Source organism: Pyrus communis, chromosome 5 (assembly GCF_041283825.1).
Source record: "Pyrus communis isolate YQ-2024b chromosome 5, ASM4128382v1, whole genome shotgun sequence".
Lineage (NCBI taxonomy): Eukaryota > Viridiplantae > Streptophyta > Magnoliopsida > Rosales > Rosaceae > Pyrus > Pyrus communis.
In genome coordinates this window covers 30,902,967-30,919,646 of record NC_142569.1, presented here as the reverse complement: position 1 = coordinate 30,919,646, position 16,680 = coordinate 30,902,967, and the positions used below count along the sequence as shown (strand labels likewise).

General features: G+C 36.0%; 3 protein-coding genes across 5 annotated transcripts; 2 read left to right on the top strand and 1 right to left on the bottom strand.

Annotated features, from left to right (window-relative positions):
* Positions 1-149: 149 nt before the first annotated feature.
* On the bottom strand, positions 150-5,735 carry LOC137724487 (CD2-binding protein-like protein). Of its 2 annotated transcripts, XM_068463226.2 has the most exons (10): positions 5,604-5,735; positions 5,294-5,522; positions 4,660-4,785; positions 4,366-4,518; positions 3,220-3,349; positions 3,019-3,060; positions 1,926-2,258; positions 1,802-1,844; positions 961-1,038; positions 150-365 (listed from the first exon to the last, which is right to left on the bottom strand). In XM_068463226.2, the coding sequence occupies exons 1-10, from the start codon at positions 5,666-5,668 to the stop codon at positions 299-301; spliced, it is 1,266 nt and encodes a 421-aa protein (XP_068319327.2). In that variant the 5' UTR covers positions 5,669-5,735; the 3' UTR covers positions 150-298. The 2 variants fall into 2 exon arrangements, with proteins under 2 accessions (XP_068319327.2, XP_088551033.1); XM_088694907.1 differs by lacking the exon at positions 1,802-1,844.
* A 158-nt stretch (positions 5,736-5,893) lies between these two features.
* LOC137724488 (ATP-dependent Clp protease proteolytic subunit 6, chloroplastic) lies at positions 5,894-11,133 on the top strand. Of its 2 annotated transcripts, none has more exons than XM_068463228.2 (9): positions 5,894-6,034; positions 6,224-6,288; positions 6,479-6,548; positions 6,830-7,031; positions 7,157-7,222; positions 7,876-8,016; positions 9,688-9,741; positions 10,639-10,731; positions 10,942-11,133. In XM_068463228.2, the coding sequence occupies exons 1-9, from the start codon at positions 5,934-5,936 to the stop codon at positions 10,987-10,989; spliced, it is 840 nt and encodes a 279-aa protein (XP_068319329.2). In that variant the 5' UTR covers positions 5,894-5,933; the 3' UTR covers positions 10,990-11,133. The 2 variants fall into 2 exon arrangements, with proteins under 2 accessions (XP_068319329.2, XP_068319328.2); XM_068463227.2 differs by having other exon boundaries at positions 6,800-7,031.
* A 766-nt stretch (positions 11,134-11,899) lies between these two features.
* On the top strand, positions 11,900-14,931 carry LOC137723086 (annexin Gh1). The gene is made up of 5 exons (XM_068462244.2): positions 11,900-12,107; positions 12,803-12,948; positions 13,052-13,279; positions 13,419-13,631; positions 14,420-14,931. The coding sequence occupies exons 1-5, from the start codon at positions 12,032-12,034 to the stop codon at positions 14,711-14,713; spliced, it is 957 nt and encodes a 318-aa protein (XP_068318345.1). The 5' UTR covers positions 11,900-12,031; the 3' UTR covers positions 14,714-14,931.
* The last annotated feature ends 1,749 nt before the right edge of the window (positions 14,932-16,680 follow it).

The following is a 16,680-nucleotide window of genomic DNA, read 5'->3' as shown; positions in this document are numbered from 1 at the left end:
GGTCTCAGTGGGACTGTCCAGTCACAGACTCCACAATGCATCAGGGGTCGTGGACCAACCCTCCACATCTTACTAGTGTAAAAATGGACCCGCAAAGTTAAATTGCAGCATTCGGAAGGTGCATGCAGATTGTAATCTGACACAAAAAATTCAAAAATAACAGAGCACATTTGCAACCATTATATTTCATAATCACAACAGACCGGATAATCGTTATACATTACAGTAAAGTTATCTAACCCTAAAACTTCTCCTCTATAGTCTGTACAGAGTCGACGAAGCAGCAAAACTTTCCGTTTCAACTCACAGTGGTTGTAGTCTGGTGAATCTCATCATATACACCAGTTTCCTCATTGAATGAGTACCTATATTGGACAGAAACACGTATCAGGTTGCAAGACACATCAATGGCAATTACATGAACCAAGCTAACTAACCCATTGACCTCCTCTCACTGCTATTCCAATCATTCATAAGATTGTGCTTGGTTAAGACAAACTTTCATTAAAATCAGATTAAAATCGGAGCCATTGTTTACTATTATTCCCAACATTATCACTAAATCCAGAAAGTCGCCGTTGCTATGTCATGTCTTGTGTTGCTATAACTTGTAATTGTTAAGCCATGGTTTGACCAATACAACCAACGAAATATAATGATATATTCAAATGGAATTTACATCAAATCTCAGACACTGATGGCTCGTTTGGTGTCTAAGATTGGAGTGGATTGGGCAAATCTCAGACACTAATTGGGCGGTTTAAGAATTTAAGGGACATAAGTGAGAAACTTTTGACACTTAAATGTACAGACTATCTAAAGATATGAGAACGAACCGGGACACATCCAAGTAAAAGTAGCAACTAGTACAATGAGTTATCCACCAAAAAAGAACATTGCGCAAAGAACAGAGAGCAATATATACAAAAAATTCTAAACACAAGGACAAATTTTATTTACCATAGCCCTGATGAAGCAGAGCAATAGAGTCCTGTAGATGGGTCATAATAATATCCCAAACTGCTGCTATAATAGTACCTAAAAAGATTAAACGAACTCAGGTTATTCAAAATACCCACAGAAAAAAAAAAAATTATTTCAAAAAGATACTGTTCATATAAGACTCCCAGTTCAGATAGCTATTTGCAGTCTTACTGATAAAAAAAAAAAAAGAAAAACTTAACTATTTAGCATCACGGAAAACCAACTGAGCAAAGGATCACTAGTGGGACCAGTGGGCCAATTGTAATCAGAACATTATGTTTTCAATTTCATAAACACAAATAATAGCATCATTATATAAAAAGTAAAATTTGAAATTAAGAAAATAGAATAAGAACTCTTAAATACACAAGTGAACTACAAATAATATTTAGTAACCAAAGGATTACTAGAACACGGACTTATGTACGCAATAGTTATGCTACTATCACTAATTAAATCATATATGGTGGAAGTCAAAGGATCCGTCTTTGTAAATTTTGCTAGACCGTACTGCAAAATTCCGTACTTGAAGTCCTCCCCATATATATTGACTTACTGTTTATTCATGTTTCCAGACTCTCCAACAAGAGAACAATTCCCTATATACAAAAGAATAAATGCCATCTAGCAAACCATTTCAATTAGTCCCAATCCATCCCTCACAGAAAGCACTTCTCCACAAGGTCTACTTAGAATAGATGACTACTGTATATCTATTATGTGACAAGTCATTATCAAGAAGTAGGGTATTACATATACACACAGAAGGCAGAACACATAATATTTGGGAGGGGAGAGAGAGAGAGAGAGAGAGTACCCAGAAGACTCATCAAACACATAATCATTTTGCAAAACTCCATCTGGAAAAATGTAAAATAAAATTATTAAGCAGTTGCTATGCCAATATGTCAATTTTCCAAAATCAACATTACAAAGCTTACTCTCTGAATAATTGTTTAGGTTGTTTGATGACGGTGAGCTGACGCAATAAGAATTAGGGTCAGAAATCACATTACTTCCTTCAGAAGGTTTAGCAATTGCATGTTCATCATCTTCTGCAAACATATCAAATGCATCATCACCATTACTTGAGATTTCTACAGTGGTTGCATTAGAACTGGATGTAGCCACAGAAGTTTCCGGCAGTATTGAAGAGGGTGCTCCAGGATTTGTTACATCAGAGGACTCCCACTCCATGCCGAGAACAGATCTCTCTTGATATGCACTAATAGATGTGGGTTCCCTTCTTGCCCGTGCTAAACTCTCATATCCTTCTGAAAAAGAGAGTTGGAAATTATAATTACGAATAAGCAGCATAGCTAGGTTCTAATCGATTGCTGCTTATTTTAGATTCATTCACATAATGTGTGACTGTATCATGATTTTATCACTTTGCGGTTGCAGCTGTGCAGTCAAGTTAGTCCAGTGGACAACTTGGCCCTTGTGTTGTAATGTTTCTTTAATTAACAAAAGCTTAATTCTTATATAAAAAAAAAAATGAACAAAAAAGGAGAAGAGCAGCAGTTAAAGAATGAACCTACCCAAATGATTGTTCTAGAATGGCTATTCCTCAAGATTGTTCCTTGTGATGCAGCGACCCCCTTTCTTTTCTTTTATTATTACTTTTTAAATTTTTACATTTGTAATTTTTTTTTGGCAAATAGAACTAATGTAAAATAGAATTAAACAATGAATTCAGGGTTTACTGGTTTAAGGTCAATGAATAATCTAAAACACCAAGAAAATCCAATCCAAGGAAATATGTATGCATGACCTAGGTGACAAATCACCATAACATGGAAAGTGCACTAGCATGCCTGAAAATTAGACAAAGAAGCAGACAAGGATTCATAGCTATGTTAATGCACGCAAACACTCAACCAAAGTCACAGCAAAAAGACTGCAACTACAACCTCTCCTCATAATCGAATTAAGATCGGAAAAATGGAACATGAATCCAAGATTAAAAGTTTGGATAGAACAAGAAAATTCATAACTAACTTCAGAAATGTTAAAAGTGAACCATTTACAGACCTGCCTCACGCTCAAAAATCTCCTTCTTCTCATGATAAACATCTGCAGAACAAAACTTTAACAATAAGCACTTGCCAAAGAAGACACTGGTTCCTTACTAAAGGTTTAATGACTAAATTTGAGGACTGAACAACCACGCATGACAGATTGTCTAATACTTATGCAATTTATATCTAAACCCAGAAGCAAAATGAACTTAACTGGATTCACCGTTATCCATCAGGTTCATGGCATCTTCAGTTAACTGGTCAAATACTATCTTCGTTTCAGCTGACATCTTCTCCTTCTTGTTTTTAGGTGTTCCCTTCAATCTTCTCAAAGCGTGTAGAACCTGTTGTAATAGAAATTTTTACTTTAATGATGTTTCCAGTGCCGGGGAATCAAACCAATAACTGTCATTTTAGTGCAAATGAAGTCACCAAAACCAATGTGAATTATTTATAACAGTCTTTTATGCATTTCAAACAAGCACCCCTACATATTCACATCTCCACTTCTGCATGTGTGCTGTAAAAGTACCATTTCCTAGAATGTGATATTACCGAGTATAAGGCCCCTACATTTCAGGATCAACTTTTCACGCTTTACAATGTGTACAATATATATCACTGAGCACCAGATTAGTAAATAGTAAATAGTAAATTTAGTTCATAGCTATTTGATTTAGATTCATTAATTTGTAGCTACTGATAAAAATTATATTTTTTGTAATTAATGTTAAAATCATAGGATCAACCATATAAAATGTTCTTAGCTTTGGAGTTGGCCCAATGAACTTAGGCCTGGGCCTTCACTGAGGATACTTGTTTTCAAACTAAGCTATAGCTACTCTATCAAAAAGCCCTAAAATTGAACCTTCTCATAAAACAACTGCATTAAACTAGAACTACCCAACACAAATCCTAAATAATTCAAAAATAAACTTTGTAAATCCATCAAGTTTTCCATCATTGGTCTTCAATTTTCTACGACCAAGTATGCATCCGCTTAATGCAACAAAACGATTAGTGACTAACTAGAGCAAGTACTCAACCAAAAGAAATTGTACTTGTCATAGTGCATCATATTTCATACACCAAATGGATGTGTTTAAATGCCAGGATATGGTGCGAAGATACGCATATGCTCAAGCTACATCAATTTAGTGATTCGGAAATTTCACCTTTGTCAGGTTAATCAATTCCAAAGCTAAATCAGAAATTAGAACAAAATAACTCATAAAATAGCACATTAAATCATCAATTCTCAAATAACACAGGCAATGTTAGATTTAGTGATACACAAACTTAAAATTTTAAATAAAAAGCTTAATTCAAAGAAGAACTAGTCAGATGAATGAGAGTTTACCGTTTCTCCTGGTTCAAGCACATCAGCAATACGTCTTTTTATCTTCCCAATGTCATCAGAAGATAAATCTTGGACATCATCATAGTCTTTTGTTACTACAATGTCTTTTCCGGCATATTTTGTAACAACTTCAACACTATCAAGCCATGCATCCTACAACATTAAGATATAGAAACTGAAAACATAACTAAGTCTGTCCTTCACACTAAAAGTCAGCAACCCACAGTGCAAAACCTATTTCATGTCATCGATCCAGGACAATAGCTTTTTGCCAAAAATGATAAACATGTTTACCTTGACTTCATTTTTATTGGCATATTCAACAAAATTTCCATTTGCATCAAAATAACCTTCTTCCCTCTCCTTGTTCAAGTTGAAAGGTTCTATTCGAATCCCATCCTCAACAAAGTCCTCGTAATCCTGCCAAAAGATACCCTAATCAATGGCTATCGTTTCCATTGATTGAATTAACAGAAGTATCCGGCAATCATCTCGAATAACAAAAGTGCTGCCAATTAAGAAAAGAACCATTCCAAATTACAGATGTACTCTATTAATTTAACCAAGAACATGCATGGCACCGCCTCTATTGAGAAGCAACAACATATAAAGTTTCCACAATCAGTTAAATTGCGTGATTCACATCTTAAGCCACGACACTGAACAGTTGCTACATCAAGCAAAAATGTTAGCTGGAGTAGCCACAACACAAATGAAAATTCGAAACTCATTTGGGATGCAACCAAATGTAGTTGATACATAAACTCGAAAACCCGAAGCAAAAGGTGAGTAACAAAGATATGCGAATTTGTGTAGAGCGTGGTGTGGTGTGGGTGTGTGTGTGTGTGTGTGTGTGTAAATATGCACAGAAAGCTGAAACAATGCAGCAAATATGAAAGAATCGAAAGGAGTGGACGGAAGAATGGACCTTGTAAGTAACTTCAGCAGCAGAGACATCGCTGAGAACGCCTGCAGCGTCTTCAGTGAAGAGCTCAGTTGTGATTTGGCTGCGGCGCTTGGCACGCTCTTTGGCGGCGGCCCGAGGGTCCGTCGCCGCCGCCGGAGTCGGCCCAATGGCCTCCACAGGTATGGATTTGAGTGCCGCTTCATCTTCCGGCCTCGCCTTCTTCCCCTTAGGGAACCGAACCCTCTTTTGCCTGCACGCACATTTCCAACCTCACTCAGAAACAACAACACCCGCAACTAAATAAATAAATACTCCCTACGCCTACGCTTACGCCGGAGGTTTGCCGGAGCTGTCGTCTTCGAAGAAGGGACGTTTCAAATTCCGATTGCCTTCCATTGAAATTTGAAACCGAATCCTGCCAGGCCAATCGATCGTACGAGCCAAATTACGGGTACCTGGGTACCCAGAGTGATAGGGAGACGAGGAGTGGGGTAGGGTACTGACTCGGGTCGGGTTTTCCCTATCCGGACTCTGGGCTGGTCGACTGGATTAATACCGCTCCATTTTCAATGGGCCGAGCCTTGCAGCCCACAGATGTGCTCCTCTAAAGTCCTCTACTCTCTCTCTCTCTCTCTCTCTCTCTCTCTCTGAGTGAGTCGAAATGGGAGCATTAGCTGGTTTCTCAGCCCCTCTGAGCTTTTCATTGGCTTCTCGCCGGAGTAGTAACTCATCATCTCTTCCTTTATTGCCTCTCAGTCGCAGGTACGAACAACCAGTTTTTCAATATTTTTTTAATGCAAGCGATATTCTACATTAATTTACGCTAATTACTAGAAGGAGGGGAGGGTTTGACCTCGGGACGCTGTTTAATCTTCAATTTTAATTTTCGTTTTCGATTTTGTATAGTAATATTTGTTTATTGGTTGTTCATGTTTTGTGGTGGTGGTGCAGAGACTCAACGCCCAAGTCCACAGTCTCTGCCTTGCACAGTCCGTATGGCGATTCTTTAGCAACTGGTAAAAATTAAATTCCATAGAGTGAGAGTACCCAATTGTTCAAAATTCAGTTCAATGCTTTAGCTTAATCCGTAATTTCGGTCATTTTTTTGAATAACTTATGACTATGTTCATGTATTTGGCTATTTATTTAGAGTTTATATTCAGTTTTGCAGACTAGTTTGAATTCTAAACGTATTGCTCTTTCCAGGGTTATCTAGCAGAACTTGTGGGTCACCTCTAAAGCTTGACGGCAACGATTTTGGTGATACTAGTACAAGGTCTATAACTCTCTGCCCTTTTGCATAACTGATAGAATTTGTTTTCGATTCTATTTCAAGCGTGTTTTCGGACTATATTTGTATTGTTTTTCACATGATATTGTTTTTGTGACCCGGTAATTTTATCTTGGAAAATGATTTTCACAAACCCCATTTCAATCCGAAAATAATCCTATCAATCTCTGTCCTACTTAAGGCTGTTGAATTCTACTCCCCTAATATGTTGCATGATGTTTTTTTATTATGTTTAGATGGGATTTTAAGTCTATGAATTTGTTTAGTTATGGTGCAATAGAAGCCAAAAAAGGGAATCCACCCATACTCCCAGCTGTGATGACCCCAGGTGGACCATTAGATCTCTCGTCTGTATTATTCAGGAACCGTATAATCTTCATTGGGCAGCCAGTCACTTCAGCGGTGGCTCAACGAGTCATATCCCAGCTTGTGACTTTGGCTACTATTGATGAGAATTCAGATATACTGGTGAGCTTACACTTTCTCCACTCCTCTTCTGCACCCCTCATTCAATTGATTCACCATGGCTAAAGTTTTAATATGTCAAAGTCGGTTTCTTTCAGAGATTCTGACTTTGTCCTGTATCATTTCAGGTGTATTTGAACTGCCCTGGTGGGAGTACATACTCTGTTTTGGCAATTTATGACTGCATGTCTTGGGTAATGTCATGAAGCTTCGTTATCTTTCGGGGTTTTTTTTCTTCCAATTTTATCACATTTCTTTGCTTGTGGATAAAAAAAAAAGAAAACAATTTTATTGCAACAGAGACAATAAAACAACATAGGAAAAGGAGTGTTCAAGTACAATAGTAAACAAAATAACAGAAATGCAAGAGGGAATCAAACCCCTCCTAAATTGCAAAAACATCTTCCAGGACTTTCTAGGACATATGCAATGAGCAAGTTAATAGCCACAGTTAATGGATTTTGAATATCAAGAAATTTAAAACACCCAAGTCCATATAATGTAAATTCATTGTTCATGGATGTTGAATATTTCCTCACTTGGTTACAAAATCATGTTGCTGCAATCAGACTGCTTATGTTCTTCTGTATTGTATTGATAACCTAGCATATTGGGACATTTAATCTGGTATTGGATCGAGCTACCATTATATTTTCATCGCAGTTAATGACGATACTAGCATAATATATTGGTAGTTCAGTCCAATAACTCACAATTAAAAGTTCTGAATCTTCTGTGGTTTCGAAACCATGGAGAAAATTATAACCATAGAGTGCACCAATGAAGAAATAGTTTTATTAATGAGTTAAGTTCTGTTGGCGTTAAATGATTTTTTTTATGTTATCAGATCAAACCTAAGGTAGGAACGGTATGTTTTGGAGTAGCAGCAAGCCAAGGAGCACTTCTTCTTGCTGGGGGAGAAAAGGGAATGCGCTATGCAATGCCAAATGCACGGATCATGATACACCAACCACAGAGTGGATGTGGGGTATGAATCAACTTTTTTTTGGGTATAGCTTGCCTATTTTGTTATAAGAATATGCTTATAATAGGGTAGGATGATGTGAATTAATGGGCTATATAATAAGAAGTAAAATTGCATTGTATTTTGATGGTCTATTATCCTAGTTGACACCTAAGTCTTTCCTACCTGGTGCTGTTATCAGTTTTGGTTATGGAGAAGACCTAACTTCTTTTTGTACCATATGTTAATTAATTCTGCATTGTCATTAAGATTATAAAATTCAAAGTTTGGTAATGAATAATGATATAGAAATCTCAAAGTGCAGTTACATTAGAGGGATTTGCAAGTCCCAACTTGGAAGTTGTCATTTACAAAATCCCTCATATATGCCTTTGCAATGCTCGTGTCCTTTTTTTCTAATCCCTCCTATTTAACATTTTATGGTCCATTCCTTACTAACTTCTCAATCCCTTGGGACTTGGAAATTTCTGACCTAAATACAGCCTAAATGTTCTTTTCGATCCTTGCATTTGCATCGCAACATTAATTTAGCAAGGACATTCTAGACACTTGAACTTGGTTATTCTAACCTGGCATTTTGGTATGTTGGATTCAAGGATTCTAGATTACTTGTAAACCATTTTTTACTTTGTCGTCATTCCAAAATGCATGCATTTAAGAATATAGAAATTGGAATGGCTATGGTAGGTTGGATTCTAGGATTGTAGATTGCATTTCCACCGTTTCACTAATTTTTAGTATGGACATGCTAGAAAATGGAACTTGATTACATTTCTTTTCATTTTATACTGATCAGGAAAAAAAACCCAATTATATATTTGTGTTAAATTGAAGTTCGAGTAAAATGTTTTCATATTAACAGATCCCTTAGAATCGTGTATGCAATGTGGCCTAGGTCTCCATTTTTCTTATGTTCAATTCTGATTGATATTATTGACCATGAAGCATGTTATTTCTTAGTCCTAAAACTAATGCCTTTGAAAATTCTTAAATGTTCTTTTTTATCCTTGCATTTGCTTGAGATGATAAAAATTTTGGTGGCTTCAGTAGGCCCTTAGATGATGATGGAAACACTGAATTCTGTATCCTCTTATTATTGGTTCTACCAAGCGTTTGGTTATGTATGATGGTTCGGTACTAAAGGTGTGTTGTGAGTTTGACCAAATTGTACCATCAAAACGTAGATGTATTTTTGAAAGTGTGAAGGTCTCCAACAAAACAATAAATACAAGTGTGAAGAAGGAATACTACCGTGAGAACATAACTTCTTGTTTTAGTTTCTATATTCAATCTGTTTAAATACCTCTATATTATGTTACATTCTTGAACCAGCAATGGTCTCATAACTGCATGGATTTTTGGTCAATAATCTCATATCCAATTTGTGACTTAATCTAGTTTTTATAGCCGTTTTTGTTTCTTGCCCTATTTTCTTCTGTAATCATAACTGCATGAATTTTCATAGTAATATGCTAGTTCAGGTATTTATGGTTGATTTTTCCATGTATTTTGAAACCAATTGAAAGTATGAGACATTAACACTGTTAGTTTCAAATTCTTAGATTATTTATGAATTATTTTCCGTAAACAAAACTAATTTCTTATATTACTAATTACTACACGATCCGTTTTGTTTTAAATCCGTGGATTGATTTTTGCATTATCTTATTGTAGGGCCACGTGGAAGATGTGAGGCGGCAAGTGAATGAAGCAGTTCAAACTCGCCATGTCAGTCTCTTCTCCCTTAGTTATATTCTTGAAAATCTTTCTGGATATATGTTAATGTTGCAGCCTAATTGATTTCAATCAAACCGAGCAGAATAATCAATTCTGTTATATAATTTTCTAATCAAGTCAAAGTTGAAATCTCATATACATTTGCAAATTGAAGGTGTGTGCTGAGACCTGCTGCTGCATATGGCTACTAGGGAAACTAGAATTAGATTCAACCCTATTCGGGACTGGGTTGTTGCAAATAAATTAATTGCATAAGTCGCAACGTCTTTTAATGTCATACCAACCTTAGGATCCAAGGAAATCTCGTTTTGTTGTGGTGTTTCTTTTAATATTTTATAGTTTTACAATTGCATGCGGGTGTCAAGAGCTGTTGCTTCACAGTGCTACTTGGACAACTTAAATTTAGGTTCAGCCCTGTTCGAGGATTCACTGTGCCGTTAGTTTAGTCTTCATTTATTGACAGACAAACCTTGGTCATCAAGGGCCGTTAATGGTAGATAGTAAATCCGTGATCACCTTTTTGAATATGCATGGATCTATTGTCAGCAAAAGCACGTACAATAAAGAGCGTCTCTAAGAACACTTACTGCTCCAAAAACTCGAAAGCATTCTCCAAACCTTTGAGAAAATACGTACTACTCATACCCTGCATTGGCAGGATCCTCATCCACTGGACAGCTCCTTTTAATGTTTCAAAGAATATGCATCTGTGATTATTGCTTTTCGATTTCCAGGAAATTGAGATTTAGGGTTGTATCAATACTGTGCTCAACATGTACCCATTACAGCTATTTGTTTGTTTTATTCATGAAATTTAGACTTCCGTCTGCTCCATAATAATTCTTTTAATTTGGTCTTGTGTCGTGACTCGTGATAAATTTGATGCAGAAAGTCGACAAAATGTATGTTGCATTTACTGGACAATCTCTAGAGAAAGTACAACAGTACACAGAGAGGGATCGTTTCTTATCTGTTTCTGAGGTAACATTGCTAACTCGTCTCTCAAATTTCTTGTTCTGTGTATCGAGTGCATAATTTATGACCCGTGTAGAGTTACAGAAGTACCATAAGCGTCTTTTAACCAAATTACCTTTTCAATTTCCCGCAGCTAGTATACTCTTGTACTACTTACCTATATCGAGCTTCAACTATTATTAACCTCCCTTTTATTTATTGTGTTTTAAATTCCAGGCTATGGAATTTGGGCTTATCGACGGCGTGTTGGAAACCGAGTATTGATTCCAAATTTGTACCGTATGTTTTGAGTTAAAATTTCAGTGTTTGTTGTTAAATTGCTCATGTGAGCTGCTGCTGCTGCAGCATTTGCAAAACGATCAGTAATCGGTTATCCAATTGATTTGGTTCCAATTCTGCTTCACTTCACTTGAGATGTTTGGAGATCACCCCTCTATTTCCTACTCCCCCCTTCTATATATTCTGTTCACAGATAAGAGAGAATCTGTATAAAGAAAGAGACGGCAGGAATTGCGAATTGGGAAAATGTCGATTCGGTTAATAACGTTAAGAATTCCTGCGAATTGGTAAAATGTCGATTCGGTTAATAACATTAAAAAAGTTGAGGTTTTACCATAAAATCAATTGGTAACGTGGAGAGTTGCCCAAATTACTTATAGGCATATACAAGGTGCATTCCTTTCCCGATAAGGGTTTATACTCTTAATATCGAAACATAATGGATGTTTCCTGCTCGCTTAAAGACTTGGCAAGTCATTCGTACAAACGCATAGAAGGTTTTTAACATGCAAATATACTGTATAAAAGGAAAAATTGAAGAAATTAAAGATATATCTTTATATATCGCAACATAATGGACGTCTCCTACGTGCTTAAAGACTTCATTTCCTTCCGTGATAGGGGATTTATACTCTCAACCTGCTCTCTCACGCATGGCCAATTTTCAATCAAGAGTTGAATAGCACAAATTGAGTGAGAGGAAGCTTTACATATGAAAGTTGAGGTTCCACATACTCAAAAACCAGTTGGCAATATAGTCAATAGCCAAACTCATTAAAAGCGCATACAAAGTTCATTTTTTCTCGACGCAGGATTTATACTCTCAACCCAACTAATTGTGTATCATCTAAAATGCTAAGAGAACTCCATGTGCACGCGTCTCTATATATATATATATATATATATATAGAGAGAGAGAGAGAGAGAGAGAGAGAGAGAGATACCCCAACCAGGGCCAGGGCATTTTAAATTCCTTGCAATAAGTTTGAAAAAAACACACAATTTCCTCTCCGTTACGAGAACAAAAATGGCTACGCTTGTAGTACCGCAACCGGTCCCTCCGGTGGCTGAAGACTGTGAGAAGCTTCATAAAGCTATGCAAGGTCTCTCTCTCTCTCTCTCTCTCTCTCTCTCTCTCTCTCTCTCATTAGCCTTTGAATGTGATCCTACAAACATGTTCTACATGAAAGGATCCAAAGCATTCCAACAAAAATTGATCGTCGACAAATACCGTGGTTAATTGTGTTGGATCTGTTTTCTGTCGATTTTCTATGTTAATTATACGTCCAAAGTTAGATTTTGTTTTGATCTATGTTATTTCTTCTTTTATTTAGATCCAAGTAATTTACTTCTCTTTTTTCCTTTTTTTTTTCTTTCTTCTGTTAATTATCCTCCAGCGTTGATTGGGAATACGATAACTTTCAATGAATATACAAATTAACTACATAATGAGTCTTGGCAAGGGACATTCAGTATTAAATAGGGAGCATCATCAAACTAAATTATCGATCGAGATTAGTGAACATCTAATTCAAAATTTCGATTTATATCTCTTAACTACTTATGAAAACATAGTCGAGCAAACCAGCATGAGTAGTTAGCGTTGTAATAAGTTACCAATTGTTTAGCGCTTGAGCACTCCTATATCTATATCTATATATATATATATATATATGTATGTATGTATCGCCTTCAATACATTGTGGATCGATATGCTCGTCAATAAAACTGGCTAAAAGTGCAGTACATTATTAATTTTAAAAGAAATAATTTCTGATATATATCCATGCTGGTGCAGGATGGGGAACAGATGAGAATACTATTATAAACATATTGACTCATAGGAATGGTAAGCAACGTTGTTTGATTCGACAAACTTATGCTGAGAAATATGGAGTGGAGTTATCCAAAGCTCTAGAAGACGAACTTTCTGGGGACTTTCTGGTGATTACTTGCTAGCCCTCTATGCTTTCTCTCTCTAGTTCAATTAATGGGCTTAATCAGTCATTAACTTTCTAATCAAGTAGTTGTGTGGCTATATATGCAGAGGGCAATGCTTCTGTGGACACCGCATCCTGCTGAACGTGATGCATGGCTAGCTAATGAAGCGCTAATCTTGAAGGACAACTCCGGCCATCGTCATTATGTAATAATGGAAATCGCTTGTACAAGAACATCCCGAGATCTTTTCGGGGTGAGGGAAGATTACCATGCCCGCTACAAGAGATCCCTCGAAGGAGATGTTGCTTTTCACACAACTGGAGACTTTCGCAAGGTAATTGTGTTTACATGTAACAGGTGACACCAACCTACGATTGCTAGCAGTTTGACAACATAAGATGATAATTCTACACATTATACTGCACGTTATTGCAGAATTATACTAATTTTTACTGTTTTTCCCTGGTGGGCAGCTGTTGGTACCTCTTGTGAGTGCTTACAGGTACGAGGGAGCTGAGGTAGATATGACATTGGTAAGCCCAGAGGCTACCATACTTCATGAGAAAATCTCTGAGAAGGCTTATAATCATGAGGAGATCATCAGAATTCTAACTACAAGGAGCAAGGCACAACTGAATGCAACACTCCAACACTATAACGACCAATTTGGCCATCCTATTAACAAGGTACCTACGTGTGGGTACATATATTGATGGCGGATCTATGACACCGCAAATTTAAAACCGGTTTTGACAGAACTATTCAATGAATGAGTGAGAATAAAAAGCTATAACTTTTTCAAACTGAAATAGTTAGATAATAATTTATAATTCACTTTATCGTTCTACTTTAGTTTTTCACATTTTCCTTAATTAGCAAGATTTTTTGTATGTATTACCCTAGCTATTTCTATAAGCACTATATTTTTCCTTTCTACTACATTTTTCTGTGTGGTGTGAATCGTGATGGGAGCAAAGAACTCATGTTAGACTCCATGATTCTCAGAAAAGTCTTAAAATTCTGAGTTTTCGAACTCAGTTCGATGATCAGATCAAATTCTACCAAGACTGTTATGACTAGACACTTGTTCATTGATCAATCTTGTGCAGATAACTTTAAACTGATCAAATGTATCATTCTTTTCCCTAAGAAAAACTACCCATGTAACCTAGAGAAGTCATTTACCGTAAAGCAAACATACTTCTCTACTTCGTTATAGGTTATTGTTATATGAATTTGGTTAGGCATTTGTATGATAGATCATTGCGTGGGATACTTGGGACCTGGCGAATAGACGGTTTTGATCTTCAAACTTTGCAATCCCTGATATAATTGAGTATATGCTTAATCAATTAATTGCATGCATGTTTGGTTATTACTAGCAGTATTTGACTGTTAATTAGTCATAGGATTAAAATTAGAGGATCGATTAGATATTAATATGGGCTAGCTGCATATATACGCATCCATGCAGGATCTGAAGAAAAACCCAAAGGATGAATACCTTAGGTTATTACGAGCCAGCATAAAATGCTTGACGTGCTCTGAAAAGTACTTTGAGAAGGCTCTGCGACTGTCAATGAAAGGCCTTGGAACCACGGAGGAGATTCTGACGAGAGTTATAGTGACTCGAGCAGAGGTCGACATGAAGAAGATACTGGAACAGTACCAGCTCAAGAATGGTGTCTCTTTGGCTCAGGATATTAAGGGTGATACTTCTGGTGACTATTTGGCCACCTTGCTTTCCTTGATTGATCATCATGCATGACACAGACGCCAACCATTGACCGCTTAACTTGCATGCGTACTTGAATTCTGCTTGTCGTGATCATATTGCAATATATATATATATATCAATGCAGTTTACCTAGTATTGATTAAAAAATAAATTATAATTATTATTTATTAATAAATGGTGTAATAATTTTGCAGAGTAGTAGTAGTCTGTGTTCGTACATGCGCATGAATCAGTTTTCAAAACGCAAACATTGTTACTTTTCTATTAATATTCTTCTTCTTTCTATTCTGAATGAAGCCAATAATAATTGTGGAAACCGATTTCCATCATCCAAGGTGAAAAACAAATTTTTTACGAACTTAAACATGCAAACAACCTTCCTTCGAGATCTTTAATGTTAGGGTTGATGTACTTGTTTTTAAAATAAATAATTATACCTCTAGGAGCACTACCTTGATTTTCATCACTTTTGTTCACCCTGAGTGAGGGTCTTCTTCCTTTGTTTGTATGCTCCATCACCACCTTTGTAGATTTTCAATTGCACCAAACCCATCGATGGATTCGGTTGCCTGCGTATTTCGTTTTCAACGTGGATCAAACGCCATAGTTCACCTCTATAACTAAGGTGAGGGTGGAGAATGAGTAAGAGTGTAAGCTAGGACACCCTCAAGGGAAGGGAACAGCTATAATGTTGGTGATGGTGTTTGAGTTTTCTTCTAATTTTCTCTCTACTTGGGTCTTAGAGAGAAAACTCGCTCTCTTTTCTTTCTCACTTAGTCCGTAAGGTCTAAGAGAAGAGTGCTTCATAGATCTAGTGATCGTGTCGTTTTTGTGACATATCCAATATTTTAACAGATCGTGTCGTGTCAAAGTTGCTAAAATGAATAGGTAATATGATATGACCCAAACTCGACCCGTTAAAGAGAATATATTTTACTTCAGTAATCAAATGAAAACTTCATACTAAATTAGTAGCTACATACCCCACATATTGTCATATAAATATACTTCAAAACATAAAAACACAATTGTATTTCAAGTACATATCCCAAAATAAGAGCCTCATGAAAAAACATTAGTACACTACTACAAAATATTAAATGTACAAGGATATGCAAATTGCAAATAAAGGGAGTTCTTTTTGAGTATTTATCAAATATAGTCAAAAATTAACTCTTAATTTCAAAAATGTCACTTTTTTTAATAAAAACTTTCAAATATATCCAAAATTTCACTTAAATAGGCACAAACACCCTCAAATTTAACAATTAAATAAATTAAAGGCTTTTTAGCTATTGTTGCCTCAAGCTCTGATCCAACTTCACCTTCACTTCTACACTCCACCACCATAACCCTATCCCCTTCGACCTCCTCATCATCGATATTGAGCACCGTCACGGTTACCGCAAGTGGGAACAGCAGAATTTCAATCATGCCTTCAATGCCTTTTTTCTTACTAATATCATTTTTAGGTTTAAATATAAAAATAGTTTTTAAAGTTAATCCACATGCCGTTATCTGAATATATTTGTGAGACCCATGTGGTGCCGCATCATCACACTAACAGAGCAATTAACATATTTTTCACGAAATAACTAAAATGATCACGATGGACAAATTCAAAAAAAGACTAAAATGATTCATGATGAACAAATTCAAAAACACTACTATTGATTATCATTAATTGTTAAGGACTAGATTAAGAAATTATTTCAATGTCACAAATCATTTTGACTAAAAAGCCTGTAATTTATTTGATTGTTAAATTTGAGGGTATTGAAATTTTGGATATATTTGAAACATTTTATAAAAAGTGACATTTTTTAAATTAAGTGTTAATTTTTTGTTATTTTTGATAAATACTCGTTTTTTTTCGAGTTAATGGAGCCTTCCTCAAAAAGTCAGAACCTTGACAATGGCAACCCTAAGTGCTAAATTCTAAATTCTAATCAAGAAATACCAAATTTTACAAATCTTAACTTGAAATTATACAATCC